This window comes from Opisthorchis viverrini (assembly GCF_000715545.1).
Source record: "Opisthorchis viverrini unplaced genomic scaffold opera_v5_42, whole genome shotgun sequence".
NCBI lineage: Eukaryota > Metazoa > Platyhelminthes > Trematoda > Opisthorchiida > Opisthorchiidae > Opisthorchis > Opisthorchis viverrini.
This window is the reverse complement of record NW_008751698.1, coordinates 1,351,484-1,370,327: the sequence shown is the minus strand read 5'-3', so window position 1 is coordinate 1,370,327 and position 18,844 is coordinate 1,351,484. Positions and strand designations below refer to the sequence as shown.

General features: G+C 46.6%; 2 protein-coding genes across 2 annotated transcripts in view; one reads left to right on the top strand and one right to left on the bottom strand.

The window, feature by feature from the left end:
* T265_03096 (hypothetical protein) overlaps positions 1–3,427 on the bottom strand; it is a gene marked incomplete at both ends in the record, with an annotated part of 78,205 nt that extends 74,778 nt beyond the window's left edge. The window contains one exon of the mRNA XM_009167501.1: positions 3,276–3,427. Within this exon, the coding sequence (XP_009165765.1) occupies positions 3,276–3,427 (152 nt within the window). The remainder of the gene's footprint in view (positions 1–3,275) is intronic.
* Positions 1–18,844, top strand: part of T265_03095 (hypothetical protein) — a gene marked incomplete at both ends in the record, with an annotated part of 123,412 nt that overhangs the window by 79,680 nt on the left and 24,888 nt on the right. Inside the window, 11 exons of the mRNA XM_009167500.1 lie at positions 121–262; positions 385–699; positions 1,314–1,478; positions 2,740–3,378; positions 4,445–5,259; positions 5,394–5,868; positions 6,331–6,675; positions 6,770–7,096; positions 9,931–14,130; positions 15,124–16,932; positions 17,094–17,516. Of these exons, the coding sequence (XP_009165764.1) occupies positions 121–262; positions 385–699; positions 1,314–1,478; positions 2,740–3,378; positions 4,445–5,259; positions 5,394–5,868; positions 6,331–6,675; positions 6,770–7,096; positions 9,931–14,130; positions 15,124–16,932; positions 17,094–17,516 (9,655 nt within the window). The remainder of the gene's footprint in view (positions 1–120; positions 263–384; positions 700–1,313; positions 1,479–2,739; positions 3,379–4,444; positions 5,260–5,393; positions 5,869–6,330; positions 6,676–6,769; positions 7,097–9,930; positions 14,131–15,123; positions 16,933–17,093; positions 17,517–18,844) is intronic.

Here is an 18,844-nt window from a genome sequence, read left to right as displayed (position 1 = left end):
GAACGGCCAGCAAGCGATGGAGGATCTAAACTTACCGGCTACCTTGTGGAACGTCGTGTAGTTTCTGGACCTGAAGGCACCGTTCGTGCGCGAGACATGGAGTGGACTAGTGTTGGCCAGGTTGGACCTTATGACGACCGGCTAAGGGTGCGCAACTGTGTGCCTCAAATGGTGTATTCCTTCCGTGTCTCAGCACAGAACGATATTGGAACGAGTGATGCAACAGAAATAGAATCGCCTCACCATATGAAGCCACTGACAGGTAATATTCAGATTCCGCAATGCTAGGTAGAATTTCTTGATCAACTGTCTCGGTTTAAGTAGATAGCCAATCAGCCTTATTTTCTGTGAACATCACTTACCATTAACCATTCTTTCTTTTAGATGTACCCTCACCACCCACGAATGTGGCTGTCGATCGCACATCGGCGCGTGACGCAACAGTTCGCTGGAATGCTCCGCTTGAAACGGGCGGGGATGTACTTCAGGGTTATTTGGTAGAAATACGTGAATCGCCAGATCCGAGTTCAGCACCAGCCTCTCAATGGACTCACGTATCCCTCGTTCGATCTGGAACTACTTATCGTGCAAACGATCTGCATCCAAATATGGTTGTGCAATTCCGCGTGAAGGCACGCAATGCAGTTGGGTTCAGCGAACCATCCGAACCATCCGATTGGGTGCCACCTGTTGCCAAAGGTGAGCTATGCACTGAGATGCTACACAGTGGGGTCATTGGTGAGGTACACTGGTTCGTAAGCACTGTAAGCCTGTTTGTCATCACTATGATACTTGTTTGGTTGTATGTCTTCTGCAGCCTCTCTTGCAGCACCCTCTACCGGTTCTCAGTCACCTGTAGTGAGAAGCTGTCAGTTCAGCTTTGCCGTCCTAGATCACTTACAGGTCGTTTGGAGGCCATGACTGCAATAAGTTTCTTGTGAATGCTTTGCACACAACTCAGTCCGGTATGGACAAGAAGCATCTTGCAAACTTGCCGCTCAAAAGGAAGTAGTAACTCTGTCATACGAGACATCAAATCATCCTTGACGGAAATTCCGGCAACAATCCAACCTTTCGGTTACGTTTAGATAGCATCATCAAGGTTTTGTAGCTGGATTTTGACAGGGGGCGTGTATGCTTGAGAACCTGTTATTTTAGTTTGCACGGCCCACAGTGAGGCCGTGATTGGCTTATATAATCTTGTTCGTGATGAAAGATTCTTAAAAGTAAATTTGTGAAGGTGATTTTCACTGAATAGTTCCAAACTGAATCCTATTGGTTCGTGTCGTTCACTTCATTAATTTCAATTACAGAACCTGATGAATCAGAACGAGCTGGACGGCGTCGCGAACCCACTGATCGCGAGAAACATCTGGACAAAGGTCGACCGGATGAACAAAGAGATATCTTAGCAGAAATGGCTGCGTTACGAGAGGCTGCCAAGCCGAAGAGGGATGTTACGGGCAAGTTATTTCTGTGTATGCTCATATGGCACATCGGATTTTTATTCCAACCAGGGAGTCAGCAGAACAACGTAGATTTCCACATTCATCTTCAATGGGACTGAAGTCACCATAACTTCTATGATTTTAGGATCTCCTGGGGACAATAAATACATTCCTGCGAACTAGCTCGAAAAGGGGCTTTCTAGTCTGAAAGTCATATATCTATGGTGATGAAGTTCATTTGTGTTCCTGAAATCGGAACTCAATTTTCTGTGTGTACCGGAAGAACGGAAGGTTGGAATGCAGCGAAAAATGCATTTCTATAGTTTGCATTCGCGTTATGGTGCCTGTGGCCATCAAAAAGTTATCTTTTGGGTTCCCTATGAACACTGTTGATAATCACTTGTCCTTACCGGAGATTTAGCAACATAGGCATGGTTATTGCCGAAGTAACCGGAAGATACAAATTAATCATTGTGATTAGAAATCGAGTAGTATTTTGTCCTTATGTATGGTAATAATGTGTTGGTATAGAAAACAAGCAGAAAAGTGTAATTAATCCTCTGTGCAGCATAGCAGTACTCAATTAGCGAAGCGAAAATCTAACGCTTCCGACCGACGTCAAATGCAACACAAAAGTTTGTGGCAATGAACCACATCACACTGATTCGGTTTTTGCTTGACCTAGTGGATGAATTTTGTTTTACCACCAAGGGATTGTGAGAATCGGAGTTTGCGTCTACCGAACCTGTTACTCAGATGCATTTCGCTCCTCAGTCTCAGGCGCTTACGTTTGTACCAGGTTTCGGTAAGGCCGATGGTGTGAATTTGAGGTTCACACCATGAGTTCACCAGACGCGTTTGAGCTCAGCATTCAGGGGTCTTATACTCAAGGAGGGACCAGTTTAAACATTACTATCATCAGCCCCTATGTATAGTAATATTGTTGCTAGTTACAGCATTATATAGGTTCTAGTTTGTCGGCAGTATGGTAAGCAACACAGTGTCATAGCTGACAATGGGGAGTGCCGTTGCCACCACGCATATCCTAAAATCCATACTTCATCTTCAGTGGAAAGGGACACAGTTCGAATCACTTCCTTAAAAGTGCTATGTTTCCGTGCGAAAGGTACTGCGGGAAATGGTAGATTACAGTTGTTGGTCCACTGTGGGTAGATTAAGTGTCTGAATAAGTCCCTAGTGGTTAGAAGAACGGATGTGGAAGAAGCGATATGCAAACAGAATTTTGTGGATGTCACTATTGATTGCTGTCCCATTCCTTTTTTTCGCTCAGATGCTCCTGTTCTGAAGCTGTTAACGGGAGACGAATATCGTCTCCGACCCGCCAACAATCTGCGTGTCGGAGCTCACGTGACCTACTCCACACGTGCCACCGTGAGTCTTCTGACTGGTAGCGGCCAACCTCTAACTGGATCTGTGCTTGGTCGGTGCCGTGTAGAACAATTCGGTGATGATTTCTATATCAATCTTCGTAATGTGGATGTCAGTGATGCCGGAAACTATATGATACGCGCTGAGAACTCGGCCGGGGCAAGCAGTGCGGTGATTCGCCTGTTTGTGAGTACCGAACCACTTCCACCTACTGGGCCACTTTCTGTCAAAGTGGTCGAACCTGTGAAGGGCCACACACAAGGTGCAACTGTTGAACTCTCATGGAATCCGTCCCCTCTACGTCCTGGCGAAAGCACAGAATATGCGGAACCCGTACTGGGTTATGTAGTTGAAAGACGTGATGGACAAAGACGCACTCATTTTGGCTGTCCTATACGTCTGGAGGGAGCGAAAACTTTGTCAACTCGAGTCACTGACCTTAAACCGGGTATTGAGTATGTGTTCCGTGTCTCTTCGCACAACGCTGTTGGTCCCAGTGAACCGCTCTTGTCCGAACCAATAGTGTTGAAAACACCATTCGGTATGTAGTCCTTTCGATAACGATCCATCTCGAAGATATCAACCAACATGTTTATTATGTTCCCTTCATCCCCATTTATCGTCTCAGTGACATGCTAACACTTCATGAACAGAGTGCAACATATTCGACCACTTAATTGTTTCAAGAACTTGTTTTAATTTTTAAATGAGTCTTATTGAATAATCAGTCAATATTGAGCAGCCACAAATACTGCACAGCCGGTTCATGTTTGTTAGAAGTCAATAACAATATGCATCTGTCCGATCCTCAAGAGGTGTACGCCCTAGTACAAGTGACTGATCAACTATAGCTAACTAGCAGAATAGAGCAGAATTTAGTGACAAAGAGCCTGGCGTTGAGCAGACCGCTAGGCGGGCACACGATTCTGTCGGTTTTCGTTTCCAAATAGGTTGCATGTTGTAGGTTTCAACATCGTACGAGTTGACTGGAAAATCCTAGCGGTTTTCGTGATCCGGAGGCCAGCCGCCTCTGATAACCGAACACCACATCAATTGATCGAATGTGTCACGTGCGGGCTACGGATCAAAAGAAAGCATGGCCTGATTGGTCAGAATATCGGCCAATCTGTGATTGCCCTATAAATACAGTTGTAATAGGCTTCCTTTGTCCCCATAAGGGGCTGTTTGAAGCCACCGTGCCCTTTGATATGCCATAGTGGTCGGAGAAAGAAGCCAAGGACCGACACAAAGTTGAACGACAGTTCAGCAAGACACAACAGTAGGAAAGTTCTCAGCTACGTAAACTTAACTAACAATACCAGAGTGGAAAACTATCAATATCAGAGGCCGTTGTGGTCCCTGTATGGGGAATCTTCCATATTTTCGCTCATTTTGACCAGTTATATTCAGGGAACAAAGGACCACATCTAGTTTTATCGAACCTATGAATGGTTTTATCTTACTGGCTGCAAATGGTTCATATAAACAATCATCTTGTCTGTACCCATCATGAATAGAGCAAGCTGTACTGATATTTTCTTTCCTACCATGTTTTCACTCACCTCACCAATAAACGTTCTAATAATCAGTCTACTTCTTCCCTTCAGGCGTACCTGATGCTCCAGTTGGTCCACTGAATTGCTCCGACATCACAGATTCCTCGCTCACTTTGAAGTGGCAACCTCCTCTTGAGGATGGCGGTCTTCCACTCAAACGTTATCAGCTGGAAATAAAAGATGTTGGCCATCCGGCTGGTTGGGTTCCTTTGACATCCGTGCCTGAGAACGTGCTAAGCTACGTAGTCAGTGGTTTGCAACCGGGTTTCGCCTATCGGTTCCGCGTTCGGGCAGTTAATGATGAAGGTCCTGGTGAATGGTTGGAAACGGAGAAGTCCATCCCGTTTTGTCGACCAACGACCAATCCTTCTGAGCCGGTAGCACCTCTCCGACTGCTTCCTGACGGTGACAATGCGGTGCGGCTGAGTTGGCGTCCTCCGTTGGACGATGGTGGTGCGCCCATTAAGGACTATATCGTTGAAGTCTGTCTTGATCAGTCTAGTGACCATTGGAAGCCAGTCGGTACAACAGACGGTTTGAGCAAACGGGTCGATGGTCTCCTTCCTGATGGCGTGTACAGTTTCCGCGTATCCGCTCGCAACGAGGCGGAGAAGGTCAGCATTCCATTGTATTCCGAAATTTACAAACCGGCGTCCCCTGTTGCACCGCCTGGGGCTCCAGTCGGGCCACTTGTAGCTCGCAGTATCGGAATTGGACAAATTCAGCTAGACTGGAAGTCTCCACAGGTTGGTGGTCCGCATGGATATGGTGTACCGGAGGAATATTTGATTGAACGTTACGACTCAAAGAGAGCGCGTTGGGCATATGTTGCTCGGCAACCAGTCAGTGATGGAACGAGTATTGTGGTGAGTCTTGTACACTGAGTTGGGTATTGTTAGTGTCAAGATAAATGTAAGTCTTTTGATCTCTTTTCAAATAATTTGCCTGGAGGTGCATGACTATCATACAAATGAGTTTTTATTACTTCAATTAAATCAAGGTCACGGGTCTACAATCTGGTGGAGAATACCGCTTCCGTGTGCGTGCAGAAAATCGCGCCGGAGCAGGTCCAGCCTTGGAGATGGAAAAGCCAGTAATTGCCACAAGTCCATTCAGTCCTCCCGGTGCACCAGTTGGCCCCATCAATATATCAGAGGTACAGAAAGGTCCAAGCAAATCTGACGGCTCGGTGCGGTTGTCATGGCGGCCTCCCGCTGACACCGGTGGACTTCCAGTCCAACGGTATGTTACACAAATGCGTTATGCAAACACGCCTGGATGGCACCGGATTGGTCGAAGGCAGGCCAGTTTAGATGAGGCACAGCAGCTTGATGACGAACTGGCTGTGCCGACTACGACACTGGCAACGAGCCTGATGCAAGGACAGCGTTATGTTTTTCGAGTTGCCGCTGTTAATGCTGCAGGGACTGGTCCTTTCCTGGAGTCGGATGTCTTCGAAATGCCTGAAGACGAAAGTAAGTGCTGTGTTCATGTCCCGTTTACTTTCTATCAGGTACACCTCATAAAATTTGGAGAGCCAGGTTGTTATCCTTATAGGGACAGACTACTCTTTGGAAATAATGGTACTACTAAACGGAAAAATCTTACTTGTTCTAGTTTATGGGCTTCTAACAAGGATTAATCAGTCCAAAATGCAGAACTTCACCATTTAGAATAAGGATTACTAGCCACCTAAGGGTAATGGAACAGAATGCCTGGATTCAACAATATAATGTTCTAAGCCCACAGGATTTGGTGCGTCTAATTCTGGTTCTGTTCAAATTCCTCTCATATTGCCAACTATCTATTTTTTTAGGCAATAACAATGGGTCAGAACGACAGCTACTGTTTGTACCTCGCTTTAAATTTACTACTTTCCGCAACGATCTCATTGGTCATTTTGACCACATCCTTCCTTTCCGATTCAAAACCTCTAGGCTGCAGACCCAAAGCAGACTGGGTTCGAGTTGTGGGGAAGTCCGCAGATAGCGTCACGGTTGAATGGCTCGTTCCACATGACTGTCGCCATGACCATGGACCTCATCGTGCACACCATCTAGCGATCGATAACTTCCGAGTGTTTGTCCGTCCTGCAACACCAGCAGGAGCACCGGAGGCTCCGTGGAAACGAGTGGCCGATTTGGACCACTATATGAATCGTTTGGTTGTTGGAGATTTGCGTCAGGACCGTAGTTACTACTTCGGAGTAGCTGCTGTAAATCAGGCTGGTCAAGGGGATATCGTTTCCACCAAAGAACCAGTATCTCCCGAGGTGATCACCAGTAAGTTCCCGTTGATATGACCTCAGCTAAGTTACGAAGTAGCAATCAGTCGTGCACAAAATCTAATAACCTGAAAATTTTTCCTTGTTTACAGCGGTCCCCAGTCAGCCCGTCGGTCCACTTCGTGCCCATGATATCACAGATGTTGGGTGTACACTCACTTGGTCAAGTCCAGTAAGCGATGGAGGAAGTCCATTGTTGGGCTATCGAATCTACAAGCGTGAAATGTATCGCCGAAGCTGGCAAGAAATTGGCCGACTAACTGAAACACCTGGTTTGCCGACCGCTAAGCAGCTGTCATTTGCAGTTCAATATCTGATGCAGGCAACGAGCTACGAATTCCGTGTTGTGGCTGAGAATAAGAATGGTCTTTCCGAACCACTAGACACACATGTGAATATTCATCCTGCAAAGGCAACCGGTGAGTTATCATTCGAGACTTTATTCTCTTTGCGTGTGGAGGTTGAATCAGTGAAATCTAGAATGGTCCTCATAGACTAAACACAGCAAACTTGTGCTTGAAGTGGGTCACTATGACACCACACTGGTCTGCGGGCAAATGCGAGTTGAGGCTGGAATGATGTGACCCATTGTTGAAACTTTGAATCCAAACTAACATGAACTATCTTCCAATCATGAACAATGGCCTTGAGATAGCTAGGTTATTAGGGTACGAACTTACTGATCAGAAGGTCTGTGGCTTAAACCAAACCCCAGCATCTAAGCTACTCCTATCTAAACTTAAATAGCATGGCAGTATCTCAGCCCTCGTGCCTCTTTCGGGTACCGAAAGGGTGCAAGAGCTGAATGGGAGAAACCACGAGCAGTGAAATTTCGTGAGTGCACTCATACCTACACAACAGTACGCCCCTCCCGTGGAAAAAAAGCGAATGACCAAGTTGTCCATGATTTGCACTTTGGGATTCGCCTTATTCTTACTTGGATATCTGGCGCAACTTAGCGACATGATACTCCTCCGGATAATCCATCAAAGTTACACATTTCGAAAATGTAATATCATCTTATCATGTATACTCGAAAATGCTTAGTCGCACATAAACATGATTAAAAATACCCATTTTCGGCAGTTATGGAAACCTTGAACATCTATTGATAGCAGTTTCAGTTGGATAAAAAAAACTTGCCTCTCTGTCTGTTTGGTTTAGAATCATAGACACAACATCTCCATACGGAGGAACAGGCTCCACTACGAAGGATAGGAATGGCTTAGTGAAACGGAAACGATAAATTAAAGTAAAGGAATCACCCAAGTAGTTTTAGTATCCAGCACAACATTCCAGTGGCTCTAGAGGGAGCTGAGAAAGGAAAATAACACTAGTGATCATCTAATCAGAGTGCGTTCGATCAAGCCGCATAAAAACATCACAAAATGAGAAATCAAAACTGGAACGCCTTCTTGTGGTGACATCTCATCGAGAGAGATTTTGATTGTACTTTCTGCTTGAACAGACCTATAACTCACCTTGCTGTTGTTTTAGTAGGCGTAGAGATAATATTTCGTTTCAGGATACCCACCAAATGAGTTTTTGGAACATAGACATTTGCGTTTTATACTTTCGCTGCTCTGCGATATTCTACGGAATCTCAATCGAATGGGTGAGCCAAATGCCTTCACCTGACGGGATCGCGGTCAGCTCTGGATTATGTGAGAGGTGTGAAACATTGCGTTGTCCTGTTAGAATATTCCAACCCCTATATGTAACCACAGCAACGAGTTGTACTACTTGGCAGGCTCATCAGAATCAGTAGCTGGTGCTAATTTGAATATTGTGAAAGAGAATATGACACACTTCTCCAGTGCAGGTACAATGTCTGATCCATGACTGACACGTTCATGTGAATATTTTTCTGATCGACAGTTACCATGTAGCCTCATCGCAGATGGTAGGATATCCAGTTCATTGCGAAATCGCTTGGACACATCGTACTGATGGGTGCAGGAGTTGGAATGCCACTAGTTGCCAGGAGTTTGAAAGAGTCGAAATATTCGCACAAGACAACGCAGTGTTTCATGTTTCTCACATAATCCAGAACTGGCCACGATCCCGTCAGGTGAAGTCATTTGGCTCACCCACTGTGTCTTGAGCTCCATCCGATCGAGATTCCGTAGAATATCGCAGAGCAGCGAAAGTACAAAACGCAAATATCTATGTCCCAAATGCTCATTTGGTGGGTATCCTGAAACAGAAATGGGGAAGTCTCAGTTAAAATATTGTATATACGCTTACTAAAACTACAGCTAATTGATTTGTAGGACATTTAGAGTGAAGAATCTAACTGCAATTCCTCTCGACAAGGCGTCACCACCAGAAGGTTCCGTAGTTCTCACTTTTTGACGTTTTCACGCCGCTTGATCGAAATGGCGGTCCTGTACGAAGAGGAAAGGCACCAAGTAGGCGGAAGGACGCAGTATCTGCTTGCTACGGCGGAACTGATTCAAAATCAGACACAGATGCGTGTTCTCTATCTGCCAGTTTATGGGCTAACGGCGGATGGTTGACGAGGGCTCTGTGGACCAGTATCGCTCCCTTGGCTTGGCTTTGAGAAGCATTCGTGTGTTGTATTCATATCAACAAAGGGTGATTTTGTGACCTTGAGTTTGTCCATTTCTGTAGTTTCACTCAAAAGTTGTGATTATTATCACTAATGTTTTGAAGCTTATGTCCTACTTAACTGATGGAACACTGCCCAGAACTGCTATTTGGCGAATTTGGAAGGGTTTTTCGGAGTTACGCTCATGCATATGTGGTGTAATTTATGCCTCACTTCTCCATGAAACTACAGGCTGTAAATGTAGGGAGCGGGTGAACATGGATGATGTCTTACGATTAATTCTTTATAGTTGATACACATCACAATCTACATCTATCGTGCAACTTACTAGTTTCTGTCGTTTGCTTCTTAGTCTGGCCTTAATATCCACACGCATACGGTGGGGTGAAGTCGTGATATTGGCAACGTTTGATGAGCCAAGCCGATTTGGATTATTCACTCGCTGTCCTCCCCTGGGTGAATGATGGCCTCACAACAAGGAGATTTACAGTCCGTAGAGCATTCGTTAGTTAGTCACTTCCCGTCCGCTGACTAGCTGGGTGTCACCCCACTTAGAGAATGATGGGCTACCGTGTCACCAGCTTGGGTCGAAGATACCATATTTTTTTGCTGTGGTTGCATGTTCTTCTATAAACAAACTCTTCACGCTTCACTCCAATCTTTTCCTGTCTGTTTTCACAGATGTTCCAGGCCCTCCGCGAGGACCTTTGAGAGTACGTGAACTGCCGGAAGAAACCGGTACCTTGGAGCTCTCTTGGGCTCCACCCACTGAAAGTGGTGGCTTACCAATTCTCGGATACCAATTAGAGGTTCGCGAAGGTCGTTCATTTAATTGGAAACCATGCCCCTCGGATTCTCAGCTTGTCGCAGTCGGGCCTGAACACAAACATCAGCCCTCTCATATCGTCTCCGGAATTCAACCTAACCGAGAATATTTCTTCCGTGTGTCCGCGGTAAACAAAGAAGGCATGGGCCACCCGTTGGTTGCAGAAGACAGTTATGTAAAACGATTGAACTTGGCTCCACCAAAGCGTGTTCTTGGCCGCAGACTTCCACAGTCGGAGGATGAAGCACGAACGGTAAAATCCATACTACAAGTTGAATGGGAATTACCACGTCCACTAACACACGAACCACAACCAATTGGTTTCCAAATCGAAAGACTGGATAACGACGCACGTTCGGCTAACTGGGAGATAGTAGACTTTTTGCCCATCAGCGATGCTAGTCAAACTTCGTTCGTTCACCAATCTGTCGCTCCTCGGGGGACTGGTAGCTACAAGTTCCGTGTTTCCACTGTGTATCCGGAGGGTACCAGTCAACCAGTTATGACCGGCGTCATCCTCGCGAGTGCACCAACATCCAGTCGCCCGGCTTCGGCAGCTTCTCGAGAGGTTCTGCCTTCGGTTCCATCTGTTCGACTTCTGGAAGATACTGGGTTGGGTTACGAGTTAGAGTGGGTCCCTCCGAAAGGCCCTGGAGCAGATGCCATTCGCGGATACAGTATTGAGGATTGGGATTCCAGACGACAAAAGTGGCAACCGGTTATCGACATTCCAAAAAGTGGACCGCTAAAAGTTTCCGTTGCTGCACCTACTGCACTTGAACCAGATCATCGGATGCGAATCATTAGTCGTGGTGATGTAGGTCGCTCTGTCCCGACTGAGTTTAGCTTGCAACCATTGGTGGACGAGACACTTCGGAGACCTTCTACTCCCACGTCGGCCATGGAGTGGAAAACTCTACCCAGCACAACTGGGTATCCTCTTACAACTCCTCACGCTCCAAAGTCAACTGCAGTTCTACCCATGATGGATGAGAGTGATTTAGAACTTGCCCTTATCACAGGGGTGGACACCGGCACATCGGAAGTTGAGGATTTCATCCGTACACGACGTCAAATGGCCCAAGATATGGCCCGTCGTGATCTAGCATCATCCATGGGACGTCGCAGTGCGATGAGTCAACGTTCATTTGATCAAGAGTTGTTATGGAGACCAGAATCTACCATTGATCGAATCCCCTCCAGAGTTAGTACACGTACGCCAACGTACGGTATCCGAGTGCAAGGCCAGTTGATCGCTGAAGAACTAACACCAAATTCCGTTCGACTTAGTTGGTCAGACGATGCATTTAGACCATACGAAGCGAGGAAGCCGGATTCCTATGGCATTGAGAAATGGGATACTCGTCAGGGCAAATGGATTACCGTGGGGCAGGCTAGGCCCCGAGCTACAGAATACATTGTTAAAGGTCTTATTCCGGATGACGAAGGGTGGTGGTTCCGAGTAGTCCCACTTGATCATGAAGGAAAGTCATGTGGTATCCCACTGCAAATGGAATCTCCTTTACATCCGAGACCACGACATGTTACAATTCCATCGTCAGTTTGGGGAGTTGAACTGTCTCCTATCTATGCACCAATCGAATGGGAACAAGGAACGATGGAAGTTGCTTGGATGAAACCCAGTAATGATGGTGGGAGCAATTTGCTGGGATATAGACTCATTGTGTATGACGCTGACGCACAAGAAGACCGGGAAATTATAGTTCCACCGAACCAAACAAACGTACGCATCACATCGCTTAACGCTATGCACGTTCACAGGATCACGATTACTGCATTTAACCGCATCGGAGATTCCTTGCCGGTTACTTCCACTGTACCACCACGTCCAGGGACACAAGGAATGCCACCAACACCTCCACCTCCTGCAGAGTTCCGAGCGGACCTCTTTGGAGAACCATATTCTGACCAATCTGTTTGNTCCACTGTCCCACCACGTACAGGGACACCAGGGATGCCACCAACACCTCCAACTCCTGCAGAGTTCCGAGCGGACCTCTTTGGAGAACCATATTCTGACCAATCTGTTTGCCAGTTATCTTGGCGTCCTCCTTCTAGAATGACTGCCCCTATTGATTTTTACTTGATAGAAAAGTGGGATTCCCAATCGAAACAGTGGATTCCATTCAAAAAAGTGCCCGAAGGCACCTACAGTATTGAAATACCTTACCTACTTGATGACGTAGAATACGGCTTTCGTATACGTTCTCAAAACATATCCGGTTTTAGTCAGCCAGTGGCGATCCAGTCGCGAATAAGACCCGGACTTGCCAAAGAGCAAGGTCCACACAGAATGCCGTTGCCACCAGCGAAGCCATCTGGACCACTGGAGATGATACCGACACTGGTACAAGATGACACTGCGACCCGTCTGCAGACCGCAATCGATGCAGCCTATCGCACGATCGAATTGAGGTGGCAGCCAACCTCAATACGTGAAGACTCGGAGGATCGTGCTGGGCCGACCAGAGCCTATGTGATCGAGGCGCGAAGACGGGAACAAAGGACATGGGCTCTGCTTTCTCGCGTGCCAGTCACGCATGGACAACGTGTAAGGATCATCTTTGGCCTGGAACCTGATTTGTGGGATCGCAGAGTTTCAGCTTCCCTCGGTCGACCATCTTCAGCCTTGGCCCAGTTACCAGAATCAGCATCCGTCGATACACTCGCTCTCGGTCTCTTAGGTACTCCCTACACTAGTGTCCTATCCGGTGAACCGAAAGACTATGAATTCCGCGTCTTGGCCGAAAACGAATTTGGACGGAGTGAACCATTATATGCAACTTCGTGGTCGCCAGGTACTGAAATTCCCAGTCGACTATCTGAAACTTCGTTCAGACAAGCCCTAACTGATTTGGATTATCCACTTCCGAGACCTCGAGGTCCGATTTATTTGACACCACGTGTACTGGTCTCACGGCCCAGTTCCCGCCTTGAAAGCCGTGCACCAGACCGAGAAGAGTTTGAAATCAGTTGGCAACCTCCCTACGATACTACGGGTGTCTCAGGTTACGAAGTACTCTATCGCAGTCCCTATGCAAATCGCTGGTATCCTATTGGGAAAACCGGGGTGACAGAAACTAGCCTCATGCTACCCGCTTCATTATTGGAAGAGTTCCCTACTAGTATTCATGTTGGCATCCGAACTGTGGGTGATCAATTACGAGGAAGTAGTAGAAGACCAACTTCTGATCGCCTTGAAGAGGTGCTTACCATTCCAACGGTTTCGAAACATGGTGTATCCACGCATCATCCACCGACAGTTGCAGTCCCCGTTGCTGACGAGTTGTCAATACTGAAGCCCACTGAAGTACGAGCCAGTCTCTTTCAGCCAACACCATCCATTCGTGGTTCAGATGAGATCATTGTCGATTGGTCTCCGTCAAGTCTGAGACCTCTTAGTGAACATGAACGGGTTCGAGAGACAAGACGACCCGAAAAATACGTGATATTTGCCCGAGAATTAGGGAAATCTGAGTGGAAAGAGATTACTCAGGTTCCCGGTTTAACAACTACCACGCAACTACAGCGTTCTGCACTGCCAACAGCGCGTGACATTTTCCTTGGTGTAGCCCCTACGGTGGGATCACGAATAGGTCCAATTGTATCCACTCTAGACGCTCTCCGACTACCCAAAGATGTGGGGGCCACCAGTTTACCTTTCCGTGAGATGCCGGCAACGATTTTACCTACTGAGCAGTTTATTGTTACACCGGAAGGACCAGATGAAGCGAAAATACAGTGGATACCTTCGGCTGATCTTTTAGCCAAACTAGATACATATCCGATGGTGGATTACCAGTTGCAAGTCAGACGACCCGGCGATCTAACCTGGAGACCAATTACAGCCGAGAGAACAGGTATTAGCAGCCGACTTATAGAAACCCCCAGTCAACCTAGTCTGATGAACTTCAAGGTTGACCACTTGAAACCTGGTGAACGCTTTGAGATACGAATTGCAGCTAGACCTAGTCCCATGGAGACTTTGATGCCGATCACAGAAGTGACCACTTCACGATTGATTCCACCCTACGGTAAGTGGCTGTGGTCAGTCATTCAATTAATATATATATATATATATATATATATATATATATATATAAAAATATAATGCGTATCTCGTTTTTCATGAGAATGTTCCTCTACCATTAATGTCCATTTGCTGTAACATATGCCATCAAACTGGCTGAAGAACTTGGACTTACTTAACGATTAGTTGTGACTTGTTTTGACGAAGTGATGGTTTGGTTGACCAGCTTTACTAAATTAGTACAGTCGCGTCGTCTTTTCCCACTAGTCGTGACTTCGTGAGTCATTTGGTCATCCTCTACACTGCCTTCAGAATACAAGTGATTCACTGATAAGGCGTAAGTCTTTCACAAGTTGCCTGAGCCTTCCTGTGACAAGTCTTCAGTCACAAAAGTTAAATTCACCAGTCACCTTACTGCTGATTTAAAATCGACTTCAACGGATTTACCTTAACGGACCCCTTATTAACTGACTGTGTGATGGTGGTCACTCCATAGTAGAACAGCTGATCGTGACCGGCCATTGCACCAATCCTGGTTGGTAATACCAAGACACTGCGGTCCCATTCGACCATATGACCTGGTGGTGATTATTCCTGGCGAAAAATTCATTCGTAAGCTTTCTTCTCGAAATATTTACCTTTTTGCCTTACTGTTGTATGTATTAAAGTTTGAATAAGTGACTGGAGAGAATACTGGTACTGTACCAGCACATCACTGGCGAAACTTCGTGTGCTTAATTTAGCGATGGCTAAATCATACGGTATTTTCCACATTCGGTTTGAAGCGTGAGATTTCGTCTCCTGTGTTCGACACCTTTTGTGATTGTACAGGGTTTATCTTGATTTTATTTAAATCTGTTTCGTGCACGGAAGAAGTAGAGATGTCAATTGTCATGTTAACCGATCATTATGTTCAATCCTTATTTTGTTTAGCTTTTCTTACGCACGATATTTGTGTCGGAGGTGGTTTCACTTGTACATTTTTGGCTTCTTTTAGATATCCCATCAAGACCCCGAGGCCCGTTAGTAGCTGATTTCATTCGTACCAAAGCACCCGCACATATTAGGCCTTCTTCCACACTGGACAGCTTCGAAATCGACAAATCCGTTTCCAGTCTACTCGGACGTACAACATCAAAACTTCCTGAAGATACTGCAGTTCAGTTGTCTTGGCACGCCCCAGTGGACACTGGCGGGTTACCTGTCACCGAATATGTGATTGAACGTCGCGGTGGCCCAGTTTCTGCTCTTGCGCGTGACTGGGTTCAGGTGCTCACTGTACCAGGCACACAGACTAGAGCACTGGTTCCGTCACCATGGGTTACGTATCAAACATCTACACCATACTCCTATCGTGTGAGAGCGGTCAATCGCATGGGTGCTAGCAGTCCTTTGGAAACAGCCAGACCCTTACAGATAGAAGACATGAGCCCTTCGGCACCCTCCAGCAGACCCTCATCTCGTGTCACCTACCACCTACAACCACCACTTGCACCCCGGGGTCCACTGCGTTCTGAGCTACTGCCATACGGTTCCGGTGTTCAACTAGAATGGTTGCCCCCGCTTCTGGATGGGTTTGGGGTGGGTGAAACCTATTCCCACCCAGCAACCTATGTTATTGAGGCTGCTGAGGCTGACAAACCAGATGCTCAATGGGTTGAACTGGGTCGAGTGCCCGGAACGCTTTCCTCTGCAGTAGTACCTTTGCTTCCGCCTTCTCGGTTCCGAACTGAGTCCGGAGACCGCTTCACCGCTATTGAAGATGAATGGGCCACATACAAGCCCGCCCCAGTATTGTATCGCGTAAGAGCCGAGAATGAGTTTGGTCTCAGTGCTCCCTTGGTCACTAGAATTGAACCTGTTCTTGACCGGGACCTTCGCACCCGCTTGCCGCGATTTCAGCCGGGTCAATTCATTGCTCGCGTTATATCTGAAACCAGTGTTGAGCAGCCTCCTCAGATAGAGCTGCGCTGGCCACAGCTGGCGCGCTCCGCGCCTGCTCTGGCAACCCGAATTGGCCGTCCTGCGTTTGAACCTGCTGTTACATCAGATCTTGGTTATTTGTTAGAAGCTAGACGTGTCGGTGAGTTTGGATGGCATCCAATAGGCACTTTGCCGATTGGACAAGAATCATTTGTCTACCGCCCCACAACATACGACTACCACGTTCCACGGTCACGTTCTGCTCTAGATGCAGGCCACTATAGAGTAGAGCCAACACCAACTGTTCCGCCATCTTCAGTAGAAGCATATCAATTCCGAGTTGCTCCTATCACTTCGCGCGAGACTGGCGACTTTCTAGAATCCGACATTGTAAGTTGGACTGCGCCGCTACGGAGTGCGACAAAACCCGCAGATTATCGCAGAGTTCACACACCGTTACCTGTTGCAATGCACATTACTCCACCGAGCTTTAGTGGTCCAGTTTTACCATCACCAGAACGATTCCAGCTAGTTGATATTTCAGTTGAAAAACCAGTGGATGGAGTACCCGAAGATGCCAATTTCGGAAGTGTTGTGTTGCGCTGGCGTCCACCCATCGGTATGCCATCCACGATGCGTTCAGCAGCCGATTTCGTGGTTGAGTCATGGCGACCGGATCGTCAACAGTGGTGGCCAGTGGCACGATGTCCGGCTGCGATAACTGCGGAAACCGTACCTGGCCGATATGATATACGAATCGCAGGGTTGCCCGTAAATCAACTTTATCACTTCCGAGTGCTCACCCAGACAACTGATTCACAAAGCGAACCCGCGCTTCTTCCACAGCCCGTCTGGATACCAAGAGTTGACGCGGAAAAAAGGGGTGAGTGCTTCGTTTGATTAATAGCTTGTCTTTGCGCTGATGTCGTCTAACTTATACAAGCATCCGTCTATCAGTCATTGTCAAATACACCTCTTTCAGCTGTTACATTTCCTTCAAGCTATTCTATATAAATGCCCTCATATTTATCTACCCAATTATAGCTATACCTGAACCACCCAAACGTCTTCGAGTCGCACCCCTGATTGGAGACTCTCCAGGTGTGTTATTGACTTGGCTGCCACCAACGACATTCAGCATGGAAGACTTCATACCGTCCACTTTACGTCGTTCCACTGTGGGCTATTCAGCACCTCCAGCTGGTTATCTGATTGAGTATCAGACGGTTTCGGACAGAACCGGGGAACTTTCAACGTGGAAACATTTGGCTGAATTAGAATCGTGGCAAACGCGATTTGAAGCGCGTGATTTAGAACCGGGAAAACAGTACATTTTCCGTGTCACGTCTATTGGACATGGTCCCGACAGATTGAAAACATCGATACTCTCAAGACGTTCATCCCGTGCAGCGCCCCTACTTAGTGAACCAGTCCAGACCGAACCCTACAAAGTGCCATCTACAAAACGTAAGTTTCTGTCGAACCTAGCCTCTGAATCACAGTGATGTTTCACAGCCTTGCGAACAGGTGAACTAACAGCAACACCGAAGTGAGTGAAACTTCCTAAGGTGAATTTGAGGTGACGCCACAACGGCAGATGTAAAGAAGTATGGAGTTGATCGTGAAGAATTCTAAGTACAGTAGTTCGCCCGAGGAGGATAAGTTTTGCCTTTCCTGGGGAATAATAAATGGGATCCAAAATCTGTGCACAAAAGAAGTGTAAGATACTTCGGAAATGACTTTTCAAAGAAAATATTCATCGGTCTTTAGTGACAAAAAGCCGTAATATCCTGCATGAGCACTTACAAATCGCACTAGAAGCAGTTGCCATTCAACAAAGGACTTCCGTCTTAGGACTTGCCGGTTCCAAAAATCACTTTGTCGATATCTGACTCGCCTCTCCGAGAATTGAAGCCGAGGTAGAATTTGGCTGAACAATAATAGGACAGAAACGTGCCTGAAGTCTAAATTGGCATGAAAGTTTACTTGTTGCTATTCTGTCTAGAAACATCATAGTGTGTCAGCCATGAAGCGGCACGTAAGAGCAGCAATAAGTGCCTTCCAGGCCACATGCCCAGTCACCATCCACCACACACGGGGTTGCTTTTTATCCCAAACACTTGCCGAAGAAAAGTTGGTGGGCAACATGGCATGACATGACAATACGAGAGAAAGCTACAGTCAAACGGTATGCTGTAGGATCTTCTCATTTTGTTGACTGGGGCTTACGGAGTCCTCCTTGCACGTGGTTGGGGACTCTGTATGATATGAGACCGGTTCGTTTGACTGGAATGGTGTAAGTCCTATTCATAGTGCGTTAGTTCGCTAAGCTTCTTCTGTGCGGGGTTCGCAAAGGATGCTGATGACATTGCTCCGACACAATCCTCAGATGTTCAGTGCTCCCCAATCGATTGTATTTCCTGAGGAACTTAAGTTTTCCTCACTAAGTCATGAGTATTATTTCTTCATTTTTGCTTAGCACTTGTAGAAATACCTTCCTTCTGAAATCAATTTCAGTGAGAAGGATGACGTGATCGTTGTAATGTCAAAATCATTGTTCCTATGTTGCGGTTTGTGATGATTTTGTCTCAACCACCATAGAAGAAATCGTTCAGCGGAGTCGAAAAACTGTGCATAAATATTGCACGACCATCAATTATGCCTGAGCAAGGGGTCTAAGTAGCAACACTGAGAAGGACAAACTCAATGTAATGATTAATTCAAGACACATAGAGTAGTAACAGTAGGATTCTCGATTTCAGTTTGTTGGGCCAGTGCAACTGTGTTTGAGCTTA